We start from the raw sequence: 19911 nt of genomic DNA, 5'->3' as shown, positions 1-19911 counted from the left end.
CCTATGTCTAATGTTTTATGATCTAAATCCGTGTTTTCCAAGGTTAGGCCCAGACTCCACAAGGAAGCAATTTGATTGTAAAAGGGGGCAATTCGAAAATTGATTCGACACGAATTCCACTCTTTTGCTCTGGGTCATTTAAATGAAATGCTAGATTTCGGTGCCCAATGGAAAGAAAAATTCGTTTGACGAGATGAAAATATCAACTGGCGTCATTAAGTCAACTTCCTTGTGGTAGAGGACAGGCTTCGCGTGGACACCCGGATGCTTTCAAATTTCGCTAAACAACGCAGTTTCTGGGATCTATATCAAAGAAATTCAATTAATGAAGAAGGTAAGCTGAGGCGACTTGTAAAGAATCTGCGGTCCGATGATGCCTAGCAAAAAAGAAGCTCGTAGAGGCACCACCAGCTCAGTCTTAAACGTCACAGGTCAGCTAACTGACGCCAACTGAATCTAAAAAGCATTTCTTTTCTTCATATCCACATGTGTATTTAGTCTGAGATTTCGTATTAATTTGTGCTTTTTTTTAAACTAATGTTATGATTTTCCACGAAGTTGGAGAGGTTTAGAAAGATTCTGCTTTTAGTTTCAATCTTCATTAAAGTTATTTCGAATTTTAGTTTCTCATTATATGAAAATTTAATTACTGTGTTTCATCAACAATTTCCTAGTAATTTCTTCCTAAAATTTATCATTAATTTTCTTAATTAAACCATTCAATTTTTTAAATTTTAAAATTATGTACATGTTACATAGGGAGCATTAGAATTTTAGAAGGTCTTGGGTGAGGCATGACACAACAGTGGAAGCAATGTCTACATCATTCCAATTAGCTATCTCATTCGCTTTTATAAGAAATTTATAAGAATAATTTTCCACAGATTTATGCCAAGGCGTAGAATGTAAGTATGGCGGAAAATGTGAAGCAGGTGAATGTGTCTGTCCAACAGATTGCGAAGACGCAGGAGAAGAACCAGTTTGTGCATCGGATATGATAACTTACCGCAATGAATGTGAACTCCAAAAAGTAAGGTGTTCCAGAGGACCTTTAGCAGTTATTTTTTACGGTGATTGCAGAGAAAGATTCCCTTCTGCTGCCAACACTTTGAGTAGTAAGTTTTTTTATTCAATATAAGTCAATATCGAACTATTGTTACGTTACTCTATTATTAAATGAAAAAGACTATAGTAGATGCCGATTATACAGTATGCAAAATAAGTAGTCAATATAGTATCTTCTCGGTAAGTTGGTAAATGTTCAACAAATTACCTATTTGCATGTTTTATACTCTATTATTTTGCCACCACAATAACAAAACTTCGACTATAGGTGAAGGTGTTAAAGGTTTAAATTCTCTATTCCATGTTTACAAACTTGTACCTCAGTAGATTTTACTCTTTGCAGTAACTATGTTATGTGAAAGACTTTTTTAAATGTAAAGGTTGTCAAATATGCTATAAACGGTATATGTTTGTGACTGTACGTGAGCTTCATGTAAAAGTTGAGATCAAACATACGAGGGCTGATCAATCTGCTCCATCCCTCGCTCATAAATGATCATCAAAAATACTGATCATAAACTATTACACATAGACTCACGCTGAACATGTTCGGGAGTACCTACAATAGAAGCTCGATTTGGTAATTCGAATCTTAGAATCTTAGTGGTTTATTGAGAAAACTGTCCTGTACAGACGAACAAACATATGGACTTGCTACTAAATGAAAATGTGCATGATCTCGTATTGCAAGATTGACGTGTGTGAGTGTGTGAGGAATATGCTAACGGTATTTTGGGATGCTGAAAGCCATAATTTGGGTGCTTATCATGCAAATTTAGTCCCAAAATTACGTGTTCTCTTGCATCAGGATGACACAAACAGTCACATTTGATAGATTATGCACCATAATCTTCAGATATGGACTTTAGCGAATACCAGCTTCTAAAATACTAGAACTAGAACACCTAGAAAATATTTCGTGGCGCATTAGAAATGCTAAAACATCGATAGGAAAAATATGTTAATCTAAATAGAGACTATCTTTCTCTCGCACAATGTGACGTCACGTTGGAATCAAAATGTGAAGTATTATGTATGCTGTATACCTGTTATAAAGTTTTATTTTGATTCCAAAAGTAATATTTGATGCAAATACAACATATCTATATATATATATATATATATATATATATATATTATTTATGTGGTTACTGAATTTACCTATTTAATTTCACTGCAATGGACATTGAACTGCCTGTTATAATTGCAAGATAATTTCCTGTTTCAATGTGCATGGTACCTTACTTCAGATGTCAGCATATTGATAGGAAATGTAAGTTAATATGTAAGCATTTTTGGTTGGTTCGATCCATCCGGGTCGACGGCTTATTATTAATATAACTATGATCGTTGTCCAGTACAGACATGTAACGTTATCAATATACGTGTGAGAGATTTTTGAACTTCCATTATTCTAGCGAATAGCTAGATCATGTCCCCCTTTTTACCCTAACGGACACATTCTTCACATGGCGATCCTGCCAGCCCAAAATAAATTAAAATGTTGAGTGGAAAGTGGCTAAATGTGCAAGTAAAGTGATAGCAGAAATGGGATCATCACAATCAAAAGAAGAGGTAATTATAGCACAAAGCGGTAATAGCGGAGGCAGTACCACCAGTTGGAGCCAGAAGTTTTCCATATCTGAAGTTTTGGGATTGATTGCTTTTTTACTTTTTTTGTTCCTTATCATATGGCGACTTACTCGTCGTTGCAAGAAAAGTTTGGAGAAGAAGATCAGAGAAGAGATCCAAAACAGCAGAGAAAGTGTTGTGTAGTACAGTGTAAACTGTGATGTGTCGCAATCGCAAGGAGTTCAAAATTCAAGACGTTGTGTCCAAGCGTCTCGGAAATTTCAAAATTGAAGAATAAAAGATAAGTGTTAATTTTAGTCAATTATTATCCATGAGCGATCTTGAGGATATTAAAAATTTGTATGAGGAATTTAGGGTATTTTTAAGAAATTTAGGTAAAGACAATCAGCAGCGTAGAAACGATATAATTTTAATTAAGAGTAAACTCAGTAAATTAGATAGGTTAAAAGAAGAATATGAACTTGCAAAGCAGAATTTTAATAAAAGCACTCATAGCGAAGATGTGACAAAGAAAGCTAAGAATTATGTTCAAATAAATGACAAAAATATTGCAGAAATTAAACAAATTTTAGAAACTAGATCAATTAATATTACCTCTAATAGTAATTTAGTCGAAACAGCAGAAATGGCTGAAGAATTTAGTTTAAGAACAGCAGCAAACTTATTGCCTTCTGTGGACGATACAGAGAATACTACTAAACAATTAATTGATGCTATAGAATTGTATGACGGTTTGTTAAATGTCGCGGGAAAAAAATTGTTAACTACTTTTGTGTTAAAAACGAAACTTAGTCAAAGTGCGAAACTAAGGTTAGAATCAAATTACAATTCTAATGCCGATTTAATTAAAGATATTAAAGCTAATTTATTAACAAAAAAATCTGCTGCAGCGTTGTCAAACGAATTACATAGCGCGAGACAATTAGAAAAATCAATAGATGAGTTTGGAAAATCATTGGAAGATTTACTGGTCAATCTCACATTAGCACAAGCAGATGGAGATAGTGGCGCAGTCAAAATTTTAAGAGTGGCTAATGAAAAAATTGCAATTAATGCGTTTGCTAATGGTCTACGTAACCATGAACTGCGAACAGTTATTAAGGCGCGAAATTATGCAAAATTGAAAGACGCGATTAGTGGCGCGAAAGATGAAGAAATTTCAAAGAAAGCTTCATCTTCAGCACAAGTTTTTCATACGCGTAACAAGAGTGATTCGAGACAAAATAACGCGTATAGGGGTAATTCGCGTTCCAACGAAAACAACAGGGGAAGTTATAGAAATAATAGCAATCACACTAACAGAAATAATAATTATAATTCCCGGAATAGCAATTACAATAACCAAAACAATCGTCAGCGTGATAATAATAACTTTAGAGGACGAAATAACGATCGTTATAATAACAGAAATCAAAGATCAGGTAATAATAGATACAATCAAAATAATAATAATCAAAGATGTAACGTGATAGGAAGTGGTGAAAACAGAGAAAACGGTAGTAACAATAATGAATCGAATGAAGTAAATACGTTTTTTCGATCCTAAAATTGAACAGGAAGATAGTATTTTAAGTTTATGTATAAATGGATTAAGTTATGTACCTATTAAGTATGGGATGAATGGGTTAAACTTATTATTAGATTCAGGAGCTACAGTATTATTTTTGCATCTCATTTGAGTGACAACCAGTATATTGATTCCTCAGAAAAAATTAAAATCAACGGTATAGCTGGTTCAACATATGCAAAAGGAAAAACAAATATTACATTTTTATTAGGAAATACTAAAGTTAGTCATGATTTTCATGTTGTAGATGAATGTGGTAGCGATATGCATGGAGTTTTAGGAGCTGATTTTCTTTTGAAACATGCAGCTATTATTGATTACGAAAAATACTTATTTTTATTTTGGAATAAGGGTGAGAAAATTTCAATACCTCTTGATTCAAAATTCAATTATTGTACAACAATACCACCAAGGTGTGAAATAATAAAGCATTTTTGGGTAGATAACAATGACGATAGTGTAATCGTATCCCAAGAAATTTGTAAAGGTGTATATGCAGCGGGACTAATTGTTAGACCTGTTAAAAATATGATTCCGGTTAGATTATTAAATAGTACCGATAGAGAGATTAAAAAAAAAAAAAAATTTTTTTTTCATTAATTATTAATTTTTATGTATGTATTCAGTAAAAAAAAAAAAAAAAATTTTTTTTTCTCTTACCGAAGAGGTGCAATGGACATTGAACTGCCTGTTATAATTGCAAGATAATTTCCTGTTTCAATGTGCATGGTACCTTACTTCAGATGTCAGCATATTGATAGGAAATGTGAGTTAATATGTAAGCATTTTTGGTTGGTTCGATCCATCCGGGTCGACGGCTTATTATTAATATAACTATGATCGTTGTCCAGTACAGACATGTAACGTTATCAATATACGTGTGAGAGATTTTTGAACTTCCATTATTCTAGCGAATAGCTAGATCATGTCCCCCTTTTTACCCTAACGGACACATTCTTCACATCACGTTCTTAAGGTCGCGTGCGGTTTACAAGGAATATAACTACCTGCCTATTCCGTGAAATAAATATTTATTTTCCTAACAAGTGCGGAAAGTGATACTTTCCCGCACGCGACTGCAGTTCGGGCAAGCGGTCAAGTGCGGGAAAGACACTTTACACATGAGTTAGGAACATTATTTTTTCTACGACCGTATATAAAAAAGTATACCAACCCATTTTTCTAAAATTATTTTATTCCAACAAACATAATAATATACAAAACTTTAATTAAATTAACTAAAAACTACTAATTATTGTAAATATTAATATTGAAAACACAATTTGTTGTATTCTATAGACTAGTAAGAATTGTCGGTCCAGTGGAGTTATTTGGTTTCAACTGGAAGGTAGATGACGTCGATGAGGATAGCATCGGCTGCAGGTCATTGCAAGTCATTTGGCAGGTAACAGCTCGGAATTAGTTTCATTTGCAGCCTTCAAAATGGCTTCGGAAAGTTCTTCGTCGGATGAATCCATTAATATTATTGTATCGGATTCGGTTTAATGTGGTTTAATTTAGAAGAAGATTGCACTTATTCGGTCATTTCTAAGACGTTTTGAACAACTTTGACGTTTTAGTAACAATTACATGGTTATATAAAAAATATCTGTATTATTTTATATTTTAAAAAAATTACAAATGCTACAAAAAGCTAGAAAATGTTTAAATTTCATTTGATGGACTATTTCGTAAATAATTATTCACCTGTAATAACAATAGTTATAATCTGGGAAGTAAAAAACTATCTAATAAGGTCAAAATTTGCATAATTTTACTTTCCCGCACTAGTGCGGGAAAGTGACCCTTTCAAAACTAAAATGCGTAAGGGAAAATGGGTTAAAACGCACGGTCGTAGAAAAAGAGTATTTAATATAATATGATTAGCAAAATTTTGGGATCATTCAATTTAATAATATGATTTCTGATATGTTATGGATATAGTTTATTTATTTGTGTGAATCATATGTAGGTGAATAAGCAATGTTTTAAAACTAGACACTTTACATTATATGGAACTATCCTCTTTGAAATAAATAGAAAAAACACGTGCTAAAATAAATAACACATAGGGGAAAGTGGTCAAGTGATTGCCAGTTGCCTCTCCAAGTCATGGCGGTGCGAGTGCCTGGTGTGATTTTATTATTATTTGTGTTTATTTGAGTGTTGTCTTATTTGCGGTTATTAATAGCAGTTAGCTAATCTTTGAACAATGTTCTATCACTGCACGTGGTATTTGAAGGTTAATGTTTCGATCGATATGCTGGAATTTGATGTTTGGAGCGAAATGATCCCTTCTGTGTATGTAAAATGAACATTGGAATCATTTTACCCCATTAGTATTTGTTGTTTTCACATATCATGCTAAAAATTTATATACGCAAAACTGATCGCCAAAATTGGCCGGAAGAACAAATGCCGTCAGAGATGGTATGCCTTAAAAAACCGTAGAGAATTTAAGATCTGTGATGGCATTAAAAAAATAACAAAACGTAAAAATTTAATAACTGTACGCTCCGCTTCAAAGTTAAGCATCAACAAAACAGTAGAACAAGAACATGAACTTATTGATTACACTAAGGACATAGAGTCTAGAATGTACGAGCTCACCACACAGGATATGTTTCAACCTCAACTTACAAACTGGCAGAAACAAATAATTTACAGCATTTGTACGGATAAAAATAGAATTGATAGATGGCGCACCTCCAGGCACTATATGTGCATGCAATTCATCTGATTGGATGAAATTAGATATGTTATTCGATCACTTCTTAAGTCATGCCAAACCGACAGCAGAAGATCCGACTCTTTTGAAATTAGATGGTCACCTATCTCACAAAAAATTTAAATGTGGTATTAAAAGCCAGGGATAATCACATCACTATTCCATGCCTGCCGCCTCATTGCACCCTCAAACTCCAGCCCTTGGACGTTGGAGTCATGTGTCTGATGTTTATCATAAACAAGTGCTGGAGAAGTGGATGAATAATAATCCTGGGTGTGTGGTAACCGTGTTACAAAGGCCTATCTAGAAGCAACAGTTCCATAGTATGAATGGATCAGCATAAAATATCTCAGGGTTTAAATCTTCTGAAAGATAACATCTAGCTTTGGCTCTTGGTCTCTCATCCACATCTTTTGGTGTTGTTACACCCAGGAAGTACGACCAACATCAAAGATAGTTGGAAAAAAAGCGAGTGCAATATGAATGAGAGTAGATTTATTAGTAGTGACCAGCACACCCTACAAAAAATACCTTGAAGAGGAACAGAACGGTAAAGGAAAATGTGGTGGAAAAGGAAAAGGAGTCGGGAAAGGAAAAGAAGGCGGAAAGGAAAAAGGCAAAACAGATTCATCTGAAGAAGAGAGTGATACTGGATGCCTCTTCTCTACTGAAAGCTACTCCAAAGCCAATAAAGGTGAAGGGTGGATTAGGTTCGTTGTGTATCTTAAATTGGGAGATGGGGCAAGTGTGGAAATAGATAGTAACAATAAAGGCAATTTTACTTGCGATATTTGCCTTTCTAGTAATCAATTGGATTGTGTGAAAAAAATTTAAGTCTATAGGTTCATGTCCAAGTTCCAGATAAGAAAATTATTACTTTCTAAATGAAGATTTGTTTTTTCTATTGATAGGAATAAGTGTTATTTGTGTTTTTTTATTTATAAGATTTAGAAGACGTATTGCTTCATCAGGTATGTTGTTCATTTTGCAAATGGGATCATTCTATATATAGGTATGTATGAAATGATCCTTCACTAAACGTTAACAAAAAATCTAATACAAATAAATTACATACATAATAAAAAACAAGTATGCAGTTACAAAGTTAAGTAAATTTCATTACCTCCAACAATATAAATCTTGACAGTTAGGTCAACTCTATGATAGCCGCTAAACACAAAAAAATATCACAAACATACAAAAACTCAGTAAATACGTACAGCTCCAACCTTATCTCTATAGCCAAGAAAACAATCTTATTCCAGTGTGACGTCATGCGTGAGGCAAGTCAAATTTGAGTCGAAAATTCAGCATACCAGTGTATGTGCATCGTGATTCAAAAATAAAAATCATATGTTCGAAAAATTTTTATTGTAAATAGCTTTGGGTCAGAGCAGAGAAATCAGTCCTGGTGTGAAGAATGTGTCCGTTAGGGTAAAAAGGGGGACATGATCTAGCTATTCGTTAGAATAATGGAAGTTCAAAAATCTCTCACACGTATATTGATAACGTTACATGTCTGTACTGGACAACGATCATAGTTATAATAATAATAAGCCGTCGACCCGGATGGATCGAACCAACCAAAAATGCTTACATATTAACTTACATTTCCTATCAATATGCTGACATCTGAAGTAATACGGTCTACTGAAAATTTACTTTTTTCAAAGTTACAAATATCAAAGTTCGATAATTTCTCAATTCTAGGTTTAAAATTTTTCAGCTTAATCTCTCTATCGGTACTATTTAATAATCTAACCGGAATCATATTTTTAACAGGTCTAACAATTAGTCCCGCTGCATATACACCTTTACAAATTTCTTGGGATACGATTACACTATCGTCATTGTTATCTACCAAAAAATGCTTTATTATTTCACACCTTGGTGGTATTGTTGTACAATAATTGAATTTTGAATCAAGAGGTATTGAAATTTTCTCACCCTTATTCCAAAATAAAAATAAGTATTTTTCGTAATCAATAATAGCTGCATGTTTCAAAAGAAAATCAGCTCCTAAAACTCCATGCATATCGCTACCACATTCATCTACAACATGAAAATCATGACTAACTTTAGTATTTCCTAATAAAAATGTAATATTTGTTTTTCCTTTTGCATATGTTGAACCAGCTATACCGTTGATTTTAATTTTTTCTGAGGAATCAATATACTGGTTGTCACTCAAATGAGATGCAAAAATAATACTTACTGTAGCTCCTGAATCTAATAATAAGTTTAACCCATTCATCCCATACTTAATAGGTACATAACTTAATCCATTTATACATAAACTTAAAATACTATCTTCCTGTTCAATTTTAGGATCGAAAAAACGTATTTACTTCATTCGATTCATTATTGTTACTATTCCTACTGGTACTACCGTTTTCTCTGTTTTCACCACTTCCTATCACGTTACATCTTTGATTATTATTATTTTGATTGTATCTATTATTACCTGATCTTTGATTTCTGTTATTATAACGACCGTTATTTCGTCCTCTAAAGTTATTATTATCACGCTGACGATTGTTTTGGTTATTGTAATTGCTATTCCGGGAATTATAATTATTATTTCTGTTAGTGTGATTGCTATTATTTCTATAACTTCCCCTGTTGTTTCCGTTTGAACGCGAATTGCCCCTATACGCGTTATTTTGTCTCGAATCACTCTTGTTACGCGTATGAAAAACTTGTGCTGAAGATGAAGCTTTCTTTGAAATTTCTTCATCTTTCGCGCCACTAATCGCGTCTTTCAATTTTGCATAATTTCGCGCCTTAATAACTGTTCGCAGTTCATGGTTACGTAGACCATTAGCAAACGCATTAATTGCAATTTTTTCATTAGCCACTCCTAAAATTTTGACTGCGCCACTATCTCCATCTGCTTGTGCTAATGTGAGATTGACCAGTAAATCTTCCAATGATTTTCCAAACTCATCTATTGATTTTTCTAAGTATCTCGCGCTATGTAATTCGTTTGACAACGCTGCAGCAGATTTTTTTGTTAATAAATTAGCTTTAATATCTTTAATTAAATCGGCATTAGAATTGTAATTTGATTCTAACCTTAGTTTCGCACTTTGACTAAGTTTCGTTTTTAACACAAAAGTAGTTAACAATTTTTTTCCCGCGACATTTAACAAACCGTCATACAATTCTATAGCATCAATTAATTGTTTAGTAGTATTCTCTGTATCGTCCACAGAAGGCAATAAGTTTGCTGCTGTTCTTAAACTAAATTCTTCAGCCATTTCTGCTGTTTCGACTAAATTACTATTAGAGGTAATATTAATTGATCTAGTTTCTAAAATTTGTTTAATTTCTGCAATATTTTTGTCATTTATTTGAACATAATTCTTAGCTTTCTTTGTCACATCTTCGCTATGAGTGCTTTTATTAAAATTCTGCTTTGCAAGTTCATATTCTTCTTTTAACCTATCTAATTTACTGAGTTTACTCTTAATTAAAATTATATCGTTTCTACGCTGCTGATTGTCTTTACCTAAATTCCTCATACAAATTTTTAATATCCTCAAGATCGCTCATGGATAATAATTGACTAAAATTAACACTTATCTTTTATTCTTCAATTTTGAAATTTCCGAGACGCTTGGACACAACGTCTTGAATTTTGAACTCCTTGCGATTGCGACACATCACAGTTTACACTGCACTACACAACACTTTCTCTGCTGTTTTGGATCTCTTCTCTGATCTTCTTCTCCAAACTTTTCTTGCAACGACGAGTAAGTCGCCATATGATAAGGAACAAAAAAAGTACAAAAGCAATCAATCCCAAAACTTCAGATATGGAAAACTTCTGGCTCCAACTGGTGGTACTGCCTCCGCTATTACCACTTTGTGCTATAATTACCTCTTCTTTTGATTGTGATGATCCCATTTCTGCTATCACTTTACTTGCACATTTAGCCACTTTCCACTCAACATTTTAATTTACTTTGGGCTGGCAGGATCGCCATGTGAAGAATGTGTCCGTTAGGGTGAAAAGGAGGACATGATCTAGCTATTCGCTAGAATAATGGAAGTTCAAAAATCTCTCACACGTATATTGATAACGTTACATGTCTGTACTGGACAACGATCATAGTTATAATAATAATAAGCCGTCGACCCGGATGGATCGATCCAACCAAAAATGCTTACATATTAACTTACATTTCCTATCAATATGCTGACATCTGAAGTAAGGTACCATGCACATTGAAACAGGAAATTATCTTGCAATTATAACAGGCAGTTCAATGTCCATTGCACTGGTATATCATTCTAAAGCGTGTGACACATTTTAATTTGTTGACTCAATCATTCACTTTACATTTTGTGTAATAATTTATAGAAGTTGAGATTATTCAGTAGGTTAAACCGACTTGTATATTATATAAGTCACTTATATAGTGGATCATCTTTATATAACTGTAGTGTGCATTTCAATAATTGGTAACCCACTAACTTTCTAGCAACCTTCCCTAACATCATGATAAAAATTAACCAAATGACAGGTAATGAATATGATACGGCAGTATCTCAACTTCCAGACAACTTAATCGTAGATAGCACTAACTCGGAAAAGGAAGCTTGCAAGGATATATTATGTGACTTCGAAACAACTTGCGAATTAGGTCCCAATAACTTTCCACGCTGCACCTGCCAATTTAACTGCATAAATGTATTTACGAGTCCAGTTTGCGCATCTGATCTTAGAATTTATCCATCTCTCTGCGATATGAAGATGGAAGCGTGCCAAAGACAAGAGGGTTTGAGGCTTAGACCTTTAGATCTCTGTCAAGGTTTGGATTATGTTTGGATGTAGGAAGTTTAGCACTAACACTATGGCACACTATACACCTAATGCTTTAGAAAATGGAATAGGTACTATTAACACACGTTATAACTTTAATTTCTGCATCGTAATAATACCATTTTAGTGAAGGCCTCTAGTTACCAATATCGAATAGTGCATTGTCAACAGTTTAATATATAAAAAATACACGCGGACCAAATAAGAGATTTAGAAAAATTCTAATATTACTATATCTACTAACGAAATCTTTTATGTTGATATATTGATACAAATTCACTTATTACGATATTCATGAATCTGAATAGAAGTATTTATGTAATGAAATATGATCGAGTTCATATAGTGGTTTAATTTACGGCTTTATATAACTAATCTTAAAATTTTGGATAAACCTCGCGCCTCTACTGTAATTATGTTTTTTAATTATAACTCTGTCTTTATACTTAGTTTCTTTATCTTTTTCTCTCTTGTGAATCAGTATCAGAATCAGAATCAAAATAGAATAATATAATAATCTCCTCCAAACGTGTATCAATCGTTAAGTTTTTCCCTTCAATTCTATTTACTTACCTCAAAGTAGTAATGCTCCAAAACTAATGATTTCAATAACCCTGTCATCACCTACAGAAACCGACGGTAGACTTATGTATTTTGACGCACAAAACGCGTTTATAAAAAATGAAACTGCTGTAATTAAGTGGAATTGGTCTTGTGAGAAAAATCTACATTTTGCTCAATTAATCATATAGTAGAAATGAAATTTTCAAAGAAAGTTTAAATAATAAAACAAGTATAGCTGGAATCTGAAATAGGAAACGATAAAGACTCTATGAATATGAAAGGAAAAAGATAGTAATAAACCAACACAATATTGGGATGTGATTATCATTGGAACTAGAAATTATCATTGGAATCAAGAAAATTGGACGGACAATGAATATATGATACTAATGTACAATAAATATAGTTTGTATTGGGAACAAGTACAAAATGTATAGGAGGTATTGAAGAGGAATACGAATTTTTAAATAAGAAAATCGCACTTCTTCGCCGTTTCATTTATATTATATATTTCCAGAAATGAAAAATTTCCTTTTACATCTTGATTAGGAATTAGAAAAAAAAATCAGAAATTTTGAGAAATGTGTTCTAAAAAAAACAAAATGACATTTCTTTCGAATCTGTACATTTTAGAAAGATGTAAATTTAGAAAACATCCTACCTTAGAAATATTTTAATTTTCGATATGGACATAATGTATAAAGAAGAGCAAACTTAAAAGTGTGATTTTGATAGAAAAATTAGTATTTATATACAAGGGTTTCTATATTACACCGACAACGGTCTACCACAGAAAGATCCCAATAAATGATTCATTTTGATGAAGGAATACGATCCCTTACGGTGTCTACTTGCTGAGATATAGGGTGTTCAAAATTTTGAATCAAAATCAAAAATTTGTGACAAATCAAGAACTCCTTTAATTTTTTTTTCAAATTTGATGCTACTTAATAAAGTAATATTTTGACATAAACAAAATTTGGAAAAATGTAACCAGTGGCGCGCAGTCAGGGTTAGTTGTCACAATAATAACAAAATTGGCAATGAAAATAAAAATTATAATAGCACAAATTAAATTTAAATAACATTGTATAACGACAATAACAAAATTTAGAAAGTTGCATGCTGTAGTTGGTCAAACTGTTGGCCGCTTACTTCAATACAATTATTACACCGTTTTATCATTGAAAAACGTGAAATTGAAATTATGAATAATATTTATTTGTTTTAAACTACTTACGCTTTTTCATTATTCGAAATTATATGAATAATTAATTAATTTGTAATTACTCACGTGCTTGCAGACTTTTGCTTAGAGGCAAATTTCTACAACACCTTTCATTTTAACTCCATAAAAGGTTATTTGTTTTTTTTTAACTAAAAATAATCAGGCAATTTTAAACAGTAGCGTTAAAAATAGGGGGATAAAGTGACGACTAACCCTGACAGTGCGTCACTGATTAAATTTTTCCAAAGTTTGTTTATGTCAAAATTTTACTGTATTAAGAACCATATTTCATTTTGAACACCCTATATCTCAGCAACTAGGCCCCGTAAGGATACGTATTCCTATATCAAAATGAATCATTTATTGAGATCTCTCTGTGGTAGAGCGTTGTCGGTCGAATATAGAAACACCCTGTATTAGAACTTTATATTTTTCTTCTTGCTAAAAGTATCGAATCCATTTTCCCTCCTTTAATCTTCTTCTTTGTTGTTTGGTATACAAATCACGTATTGTACTTTTCCTTTATTCCCATCTTATCCTTGTTCCTTTTATTTATTATTTCATTTTTTATGGTCTCATGGATTTAACTTTCCAACTTCTTAAATTTCTCAATATCAAATATAACTATATCATGTACCTCTTAATTCAGAAGTTAAGCGAATTCGTGTAAACCTATTTTATTTTGTGCTATGGTATTGATACCATATGATCAACGTTATTTCGTTTAAATAAGGATTCCTTTTTGATACTCTAATGTTATTTATAGAGGGTAGTAGCACCTCTCCAATATTGTTTGTTTAAGTTCCAAATAAGCGCAGAATTGTTAAATTCATGATAGTTGCTTAAATCATAAACTGGTTTTAAAAAATTCACTCTTCGTTATAATAACTGATTTCACTTATAACGCCCATTATTTCTAGAAATGATCGTATATACAACTAGTTATTATTATCATTAAAGGAAAATTTCAAAGATATGTACACCCACAATCGGCAAAAATAATGATACAAATTATGACATTTAGGATAGGCTAAGACACCCACACTAACACATCAATAAAAGAAATGTGATAGTCCAGGAATTTATGATTTAAGTAATTGATAATGTATCCTGAAATATCTGTATCTGGAAATATTAAGGTGGTAATGTACGGCCGACGAATATTTTCGTCAACTGCACAACGAAAGTTCGGAAAGAGATACCGCTCTAAAGTGTAAATGAGCGTTGTGTAGCTAAAGACATGAGACGACGTAGAGACACTCCTTAAATATATTTGAAATATCAGGATGGTGCCTGAACAGACTGGACAGAAAACAAAAATTAATATTTACTTAGTTTAAAAATATTATATTTCTAATTATCTAGGTACATATAGTTTCTCAATAATATGTTTAACGTTTAAAATTTTCTGTTATACACCTTTTGGTAAATTTAATACTATTAAACAGTTTTTTATTTCCCATCGGTGTCCGTTACTATTAACAATATAAACCCGATAAATTGCGAATAAAAGTGGACGTTGAATGTTTGGAAAATAAACGCAAAGGGAAGCGTGGCCGGTTGTTTAGTCTGGATGCACGATTTTGGTGGTAAACCACCCTTGGGTGAGAACCGAAGCTATAATGATAAGAGATGAAGTGTTTTACGTAATATAAACAAACTCCCTACATAAAGTGGAGAGATTTTGACCTTGTATTATAAGGGACAGTCGTTTAGTGAACTTTGTCTTGAAAACACGTCTTTTCATTCTCGCATTTTCACGAAATTATCTTACAGTCCAGTGCAGTGCAGTGCAAAAAACACAAAAGTGAATTTGACTATATTTGTGTGGCGAGACTTATTCAAGCAATTATGCCAAAATACAAGACCAATTTAACTCCCTGCAGTGGACGCAAGCAAAGTATACGTCAGAGAATGAAAAAAAATTCGAGATAGCAAAAGGTAGGTGAAAGTGCTTCAAACCAAAATAAAAAAGTGATCTCTCTTGCACACCGAGCGCAAAGTGTCAAAAGCCGAGCCGAAGGCGAGGTTTGCAGGTGCACTTGTTTATCAAATTTTGAATATGAGTTTTCGTAATCATTTCCGAAAAACTGTAAACGGGGGTCTAAGAACTGAAGAATTGGTTGGTACAGTCACAAAGAGATTAAATCATTATCACTTCAGAAAAGAATTATTATTGCATTGTAATGAACTGCTTTGAATTAGATTACAAAGAATTGAAATGAAGTAAATTTTTATGCAACGGTGGAATTTTTTCGAATTGTTAAACATTGAATTAAAATTAGTAAAGATTTCATTTGAAGTGGTAAAGATTGACTTTGAGTTGGTAAGAATTGAATCTGAATTCTGAAAATTGCATTTGAATTGATATGAATAAAATCAGATTCCAAATGATTTGGAAAAATGTGTTTGGGATTAATTGAATTATGTTAATTCACATGAATTGAATAATTGTATCAATACTGAATGCAGTTGAAGTAGAATTGAATTGTACACTTTTATTTATGGTACTTGTTAGCACCTTGACTGTAAATTTAATACTTTCACAAAAAAATTTTAACGCCAAGTTTGATACATATGTCAGATTTGATATAACACCTGTTTTATAAGTTTATTTATTCAGTTATACATATAATATCACTTTTCTTGTTATGATGTGTTTACGGAAATGATTCCGAAAAAATTTCTTCAATGTATTTTAACTGATTAAAAACAATACAGTAAGTACATTCCACTCACTCACTTGCAGAACAAGGCAGTTACTTTGTGACGAAAATGTAACTCCCAGACTGATAAACGTGGCTACAGAAGAAATAAACATTCCAAGTACTAATAGTAGTGCTACACCACCACACCAGGATGTACGAGAAGAAGTTGCGGCTAGTAGTAGTAGTAGTGCTACACCACTACCTTTTAGAGAGGACGTACGAGTCGAAGTTGCGGCGACAAGCTCCACGTATTTGCAGATAGAAGATGGTGTTACAAAACAGCGAGAAAGTTTACATACCCCCACCCTACTGCAAGGACCTCAAGAAAAGTTACAATTCAAAGTAACAGGTCGGCGAATTGTGAATATGAAACATTATACATTATAAACGTGTAGACATCTTCAATTGTAGAAATGAGAATTTAGAAATAGTGAGTGAATATCGTCAGATATTTCGAAGTGTTTTTACAATTAAGTGCACTAACTGTCTTGAATCTAAGAGGGTGGACACTGATCCCGATCCTACTATATTAAATGTGAATCAAGCGATTGTCTTAGGTGCAATCTCCACTGGTGGTGGTTTAGCACAAATAGAGGAACAATTGGGGTTTTGCGATTTGCCTGTAATGAGTTCACATTTGTACCAAAAAATACAAAATGAATTGGCCGACAGTATCCACGAGTTAGCTTGGGAAATAATAGAACAAGCTGGCGTACAAGAACGCAGAATTGCTATCGAAAAGGGAAGCATAGGTAAAGATTCCATTCCATACATCACCGTTATAGCTGATGGAGCCTGGAGCAAACGCTCTTATAAAGTAAACTATGATGCAGCATCAGGAGTGGGAGTAATCATTGGTCAAGAAACCAAAAAGGTATTATTCCTAGGAATACGCAACAAATATTGTTGCTTGTGTGCAAGAACCGAAAACAAGGAAGAACAACCAATTGCACACACGTGTTTTAAAAACTGGTCTGGTCCATCAACAGGCATGGAATCTAACATCATAGTTGAAGGTTTCAATCAGAGCATCGAGATGCATGATGTTAAATATTTATATCTTGTTGGTGATGGTGATAGTAGCGTGACAAAAAAACTGGCCGATGCACGTCCCTATGATACACCAGTATCAAAAATCGAATGCCGCAATCACTTGTTGCGAAATTATTGTACACGGTTGCGCGCACTAACCCAGAAGAAAACAAGTTCCAAAAATTTGCCTGTCAATGTTAAACAAAGGAATATTTTGATGAACAGTATAAAACGTTTACGCAGTGGGATTATTGGAGCGATCAATTATATTACCACTGAAAAACGCGAAGAGTGCCATGCTGAGAAAATCCGATTATTGAAAAAAGACATTTACAATGGACCCTACCACGTTTTTGAAAACCACGAAAAATGTGAAACATTTCTGTTCTAAAATGACAAACATTGACCAAGATGAACAGAAAAAAGGATATGATTGGGTAACTGAAATGAAAGCTTCCGGACTGTTCCAGGATATTTTGTATGTCGCAGAACGTGTTACGCGAAATTCCGAACGTTTGATTTTAAATATGGACAACAATGCTGCAGAATGTTATAATTCTGTTGTAGCAAAGTTTGTTGGCGGGAAATGAATCAATTATACGGCGCGACGCTCCTATGCAACAAGATGTGTAGCGGCTGCCATATCCTACAACGTACCTGTTGGCGAATTTCCGCGCTATATCCATAAAAAAATGACCCATGCGAGCCGCCCTGGAAAGTATACCAAAAAGATCATTGCAAGACGTGCACAAAACATTGCATGGAAAAAAAGTAGGCGAACATTGTTTTCTGACACAATAAAACAAAAGAGAAAAGCAATAACAGAGGCTGATGAAGATTATGGATTACCGTCATCAGATATGCATGAAGAAGAATACGAATCAAGAGTTAAGGAATTCCTCAATAACCTTCATCTGAGCAAAGAAGAATGTGAGATTTTACAGAACAACACAATCGGCCAAGCAGACTGTTTATTGTGGAAAGAAGAGAGATCTAAGAGACTAACAGCTTCTGTTTTCGGACAAATTTGCAAACAACGTGCAAATACCCACTGCGCAGCTCTTGTTAAAACAATTCTGTACAATCCATTTCACGGCAATATAGCCACAAACTGGGGCAAAGAACATGAAAAAATTGCAATTCGTTTGTATGAAGAAATTCACAACGTCGCTGTAGCAGAATGCCCTATTTGGCAGCTACACCTGATGGTCTAATAGGAGATAACGGCATTATTGAGGTGAAGTGTCCTTATTCAGCAGCTAAAATGACACCTATAGACGCCATTCAAAAACAAATTATTAAATTTGCAGAACTTCGGGAAGGACGTATGTTTTTAAAACGTAGCAGCAATTACTTTTATCAAGTACAAGGGCAGCTCCATATAACACAACGTCGTTATTGTATTTTTATTGTTTGGACACCTATTGGAGTTGAGTCTGAAATTGTAAGTTTATCCATTAAGTATATTATAACTAATACTTACCATAATTGTTTTTTTTTAGATATTTCGAGATGACAACTTCTGGGACCAAAAAATGTGTAAGCATCTAGAGGAGTTTTATTTCAAATGTTTGTTACCAGAAATCATCAATCCGCAACATATTAACAAAAGGCGTATTAAGGATCTTAGAAGATGAGAAAATATTTAAGTATTTGTTCTGTTATAAATCTATTAATATGTTATGAAATTTATTTTTTCTGTATCTGATATTTTGTTGTTTAAGATACCTAATATATTTTAGAACCCGCATCCTCTAGTAATGGAGTAATATCCCATACATTATTGTTCACGTAATTGCGTATACAATATTTTTTCCGACCATGCAATTTACAGTGTAGCAGACTCCGCCCCGATAATAAACACTTATACCGATACTAATGAAAATTGGGCTCAACGCCTGTGACTAGGTAACCTTCTCTACATAAACATCCGTTCGTAGGGGTTAAATTGTGCCCTCATTGTTCAACATTTTATGTTTTTCAGTTGATGATTGCAAAGTTCAAGATTCAATTCACTCCGTACATTCTTTTACATTTCAGTGATGTGCGCGCTCATATTTGAGACATACTGTGCGGTGGTTTGTAAATCTGTTTTTTTGTTTTTTGTTAATCGGTCTTTGCTTCGGAGTAGAGCATTGTTTTGGCTACAATGTGCAACGGCATTTTCGGACAGCTAACATTACACCCTTAAGTATTCGAAGGCTCGGAATATAAAAATTGTACACTTATGGTGGCTCTAAAACAAACTACTATCTGTGTAACGTGATATTATTTATCAATTCAATGAAATCGATAAATGAAGAGATCGATTACAATGCAAATAGTGGTGGAATAAACATATTTCTACTTTCCACTTCTTATTTTTTATTTCTACTGTGTTTTCATCTTTGGGGCCAAATATTCTTCTTGCAGAATGAAAAATATTTCTATTGTTAAGGAAAATTGAGGGGATATTGTCATTTCTGCATATTTCTTCAATTAACTATCCAGAATATTGGTTTGAGAATAAAATGAATAAATATCATTTTTTCTATTACATTCAATCCATTCTTTATTAGTTTCTGGTATCATTCATATTTAATAAAAAATATGTTGTTT

At 33.2% G+C, this 19911-nt stretch overlaps 1 protein-coding gene across 1 annotated transcript in view; it reads left to right on the top strand.

The window, feature by feature from the left end:
• Positions 1 to 19911, top strand: part of LOC130902347 (uncharacterized) — a 125807-nt gene that overhangs the window by 83223 nt on the left and 22673 nt on the right. Inside the window, 1 exon segment of the mRNA XM_057814440.1 lies at positions 885 to 1115. Within this exon segment, the coding sequence (XP_057670423.1) occupies positions 885 to 1115 (231 nt within the window).

This window comes from Diorhabda carinulata, chromosome 1, assembly GCF_026250575.1.
Source record: "Diorhabda carinulata isolate Delta chromosome 1, icDioCari1.1, whole genome shotgun sequence".
NCBI lineage: Eukaryota > Metazoa > Arthropoda > Insecta > Coleoptera > Chrysomelidae > Diorhabda > Diorhabda carinulata.
Note: the sequence above shows the minus strand (reverse complement) of the source record. Positions and strands in the feature narration are given on the sequence as shown.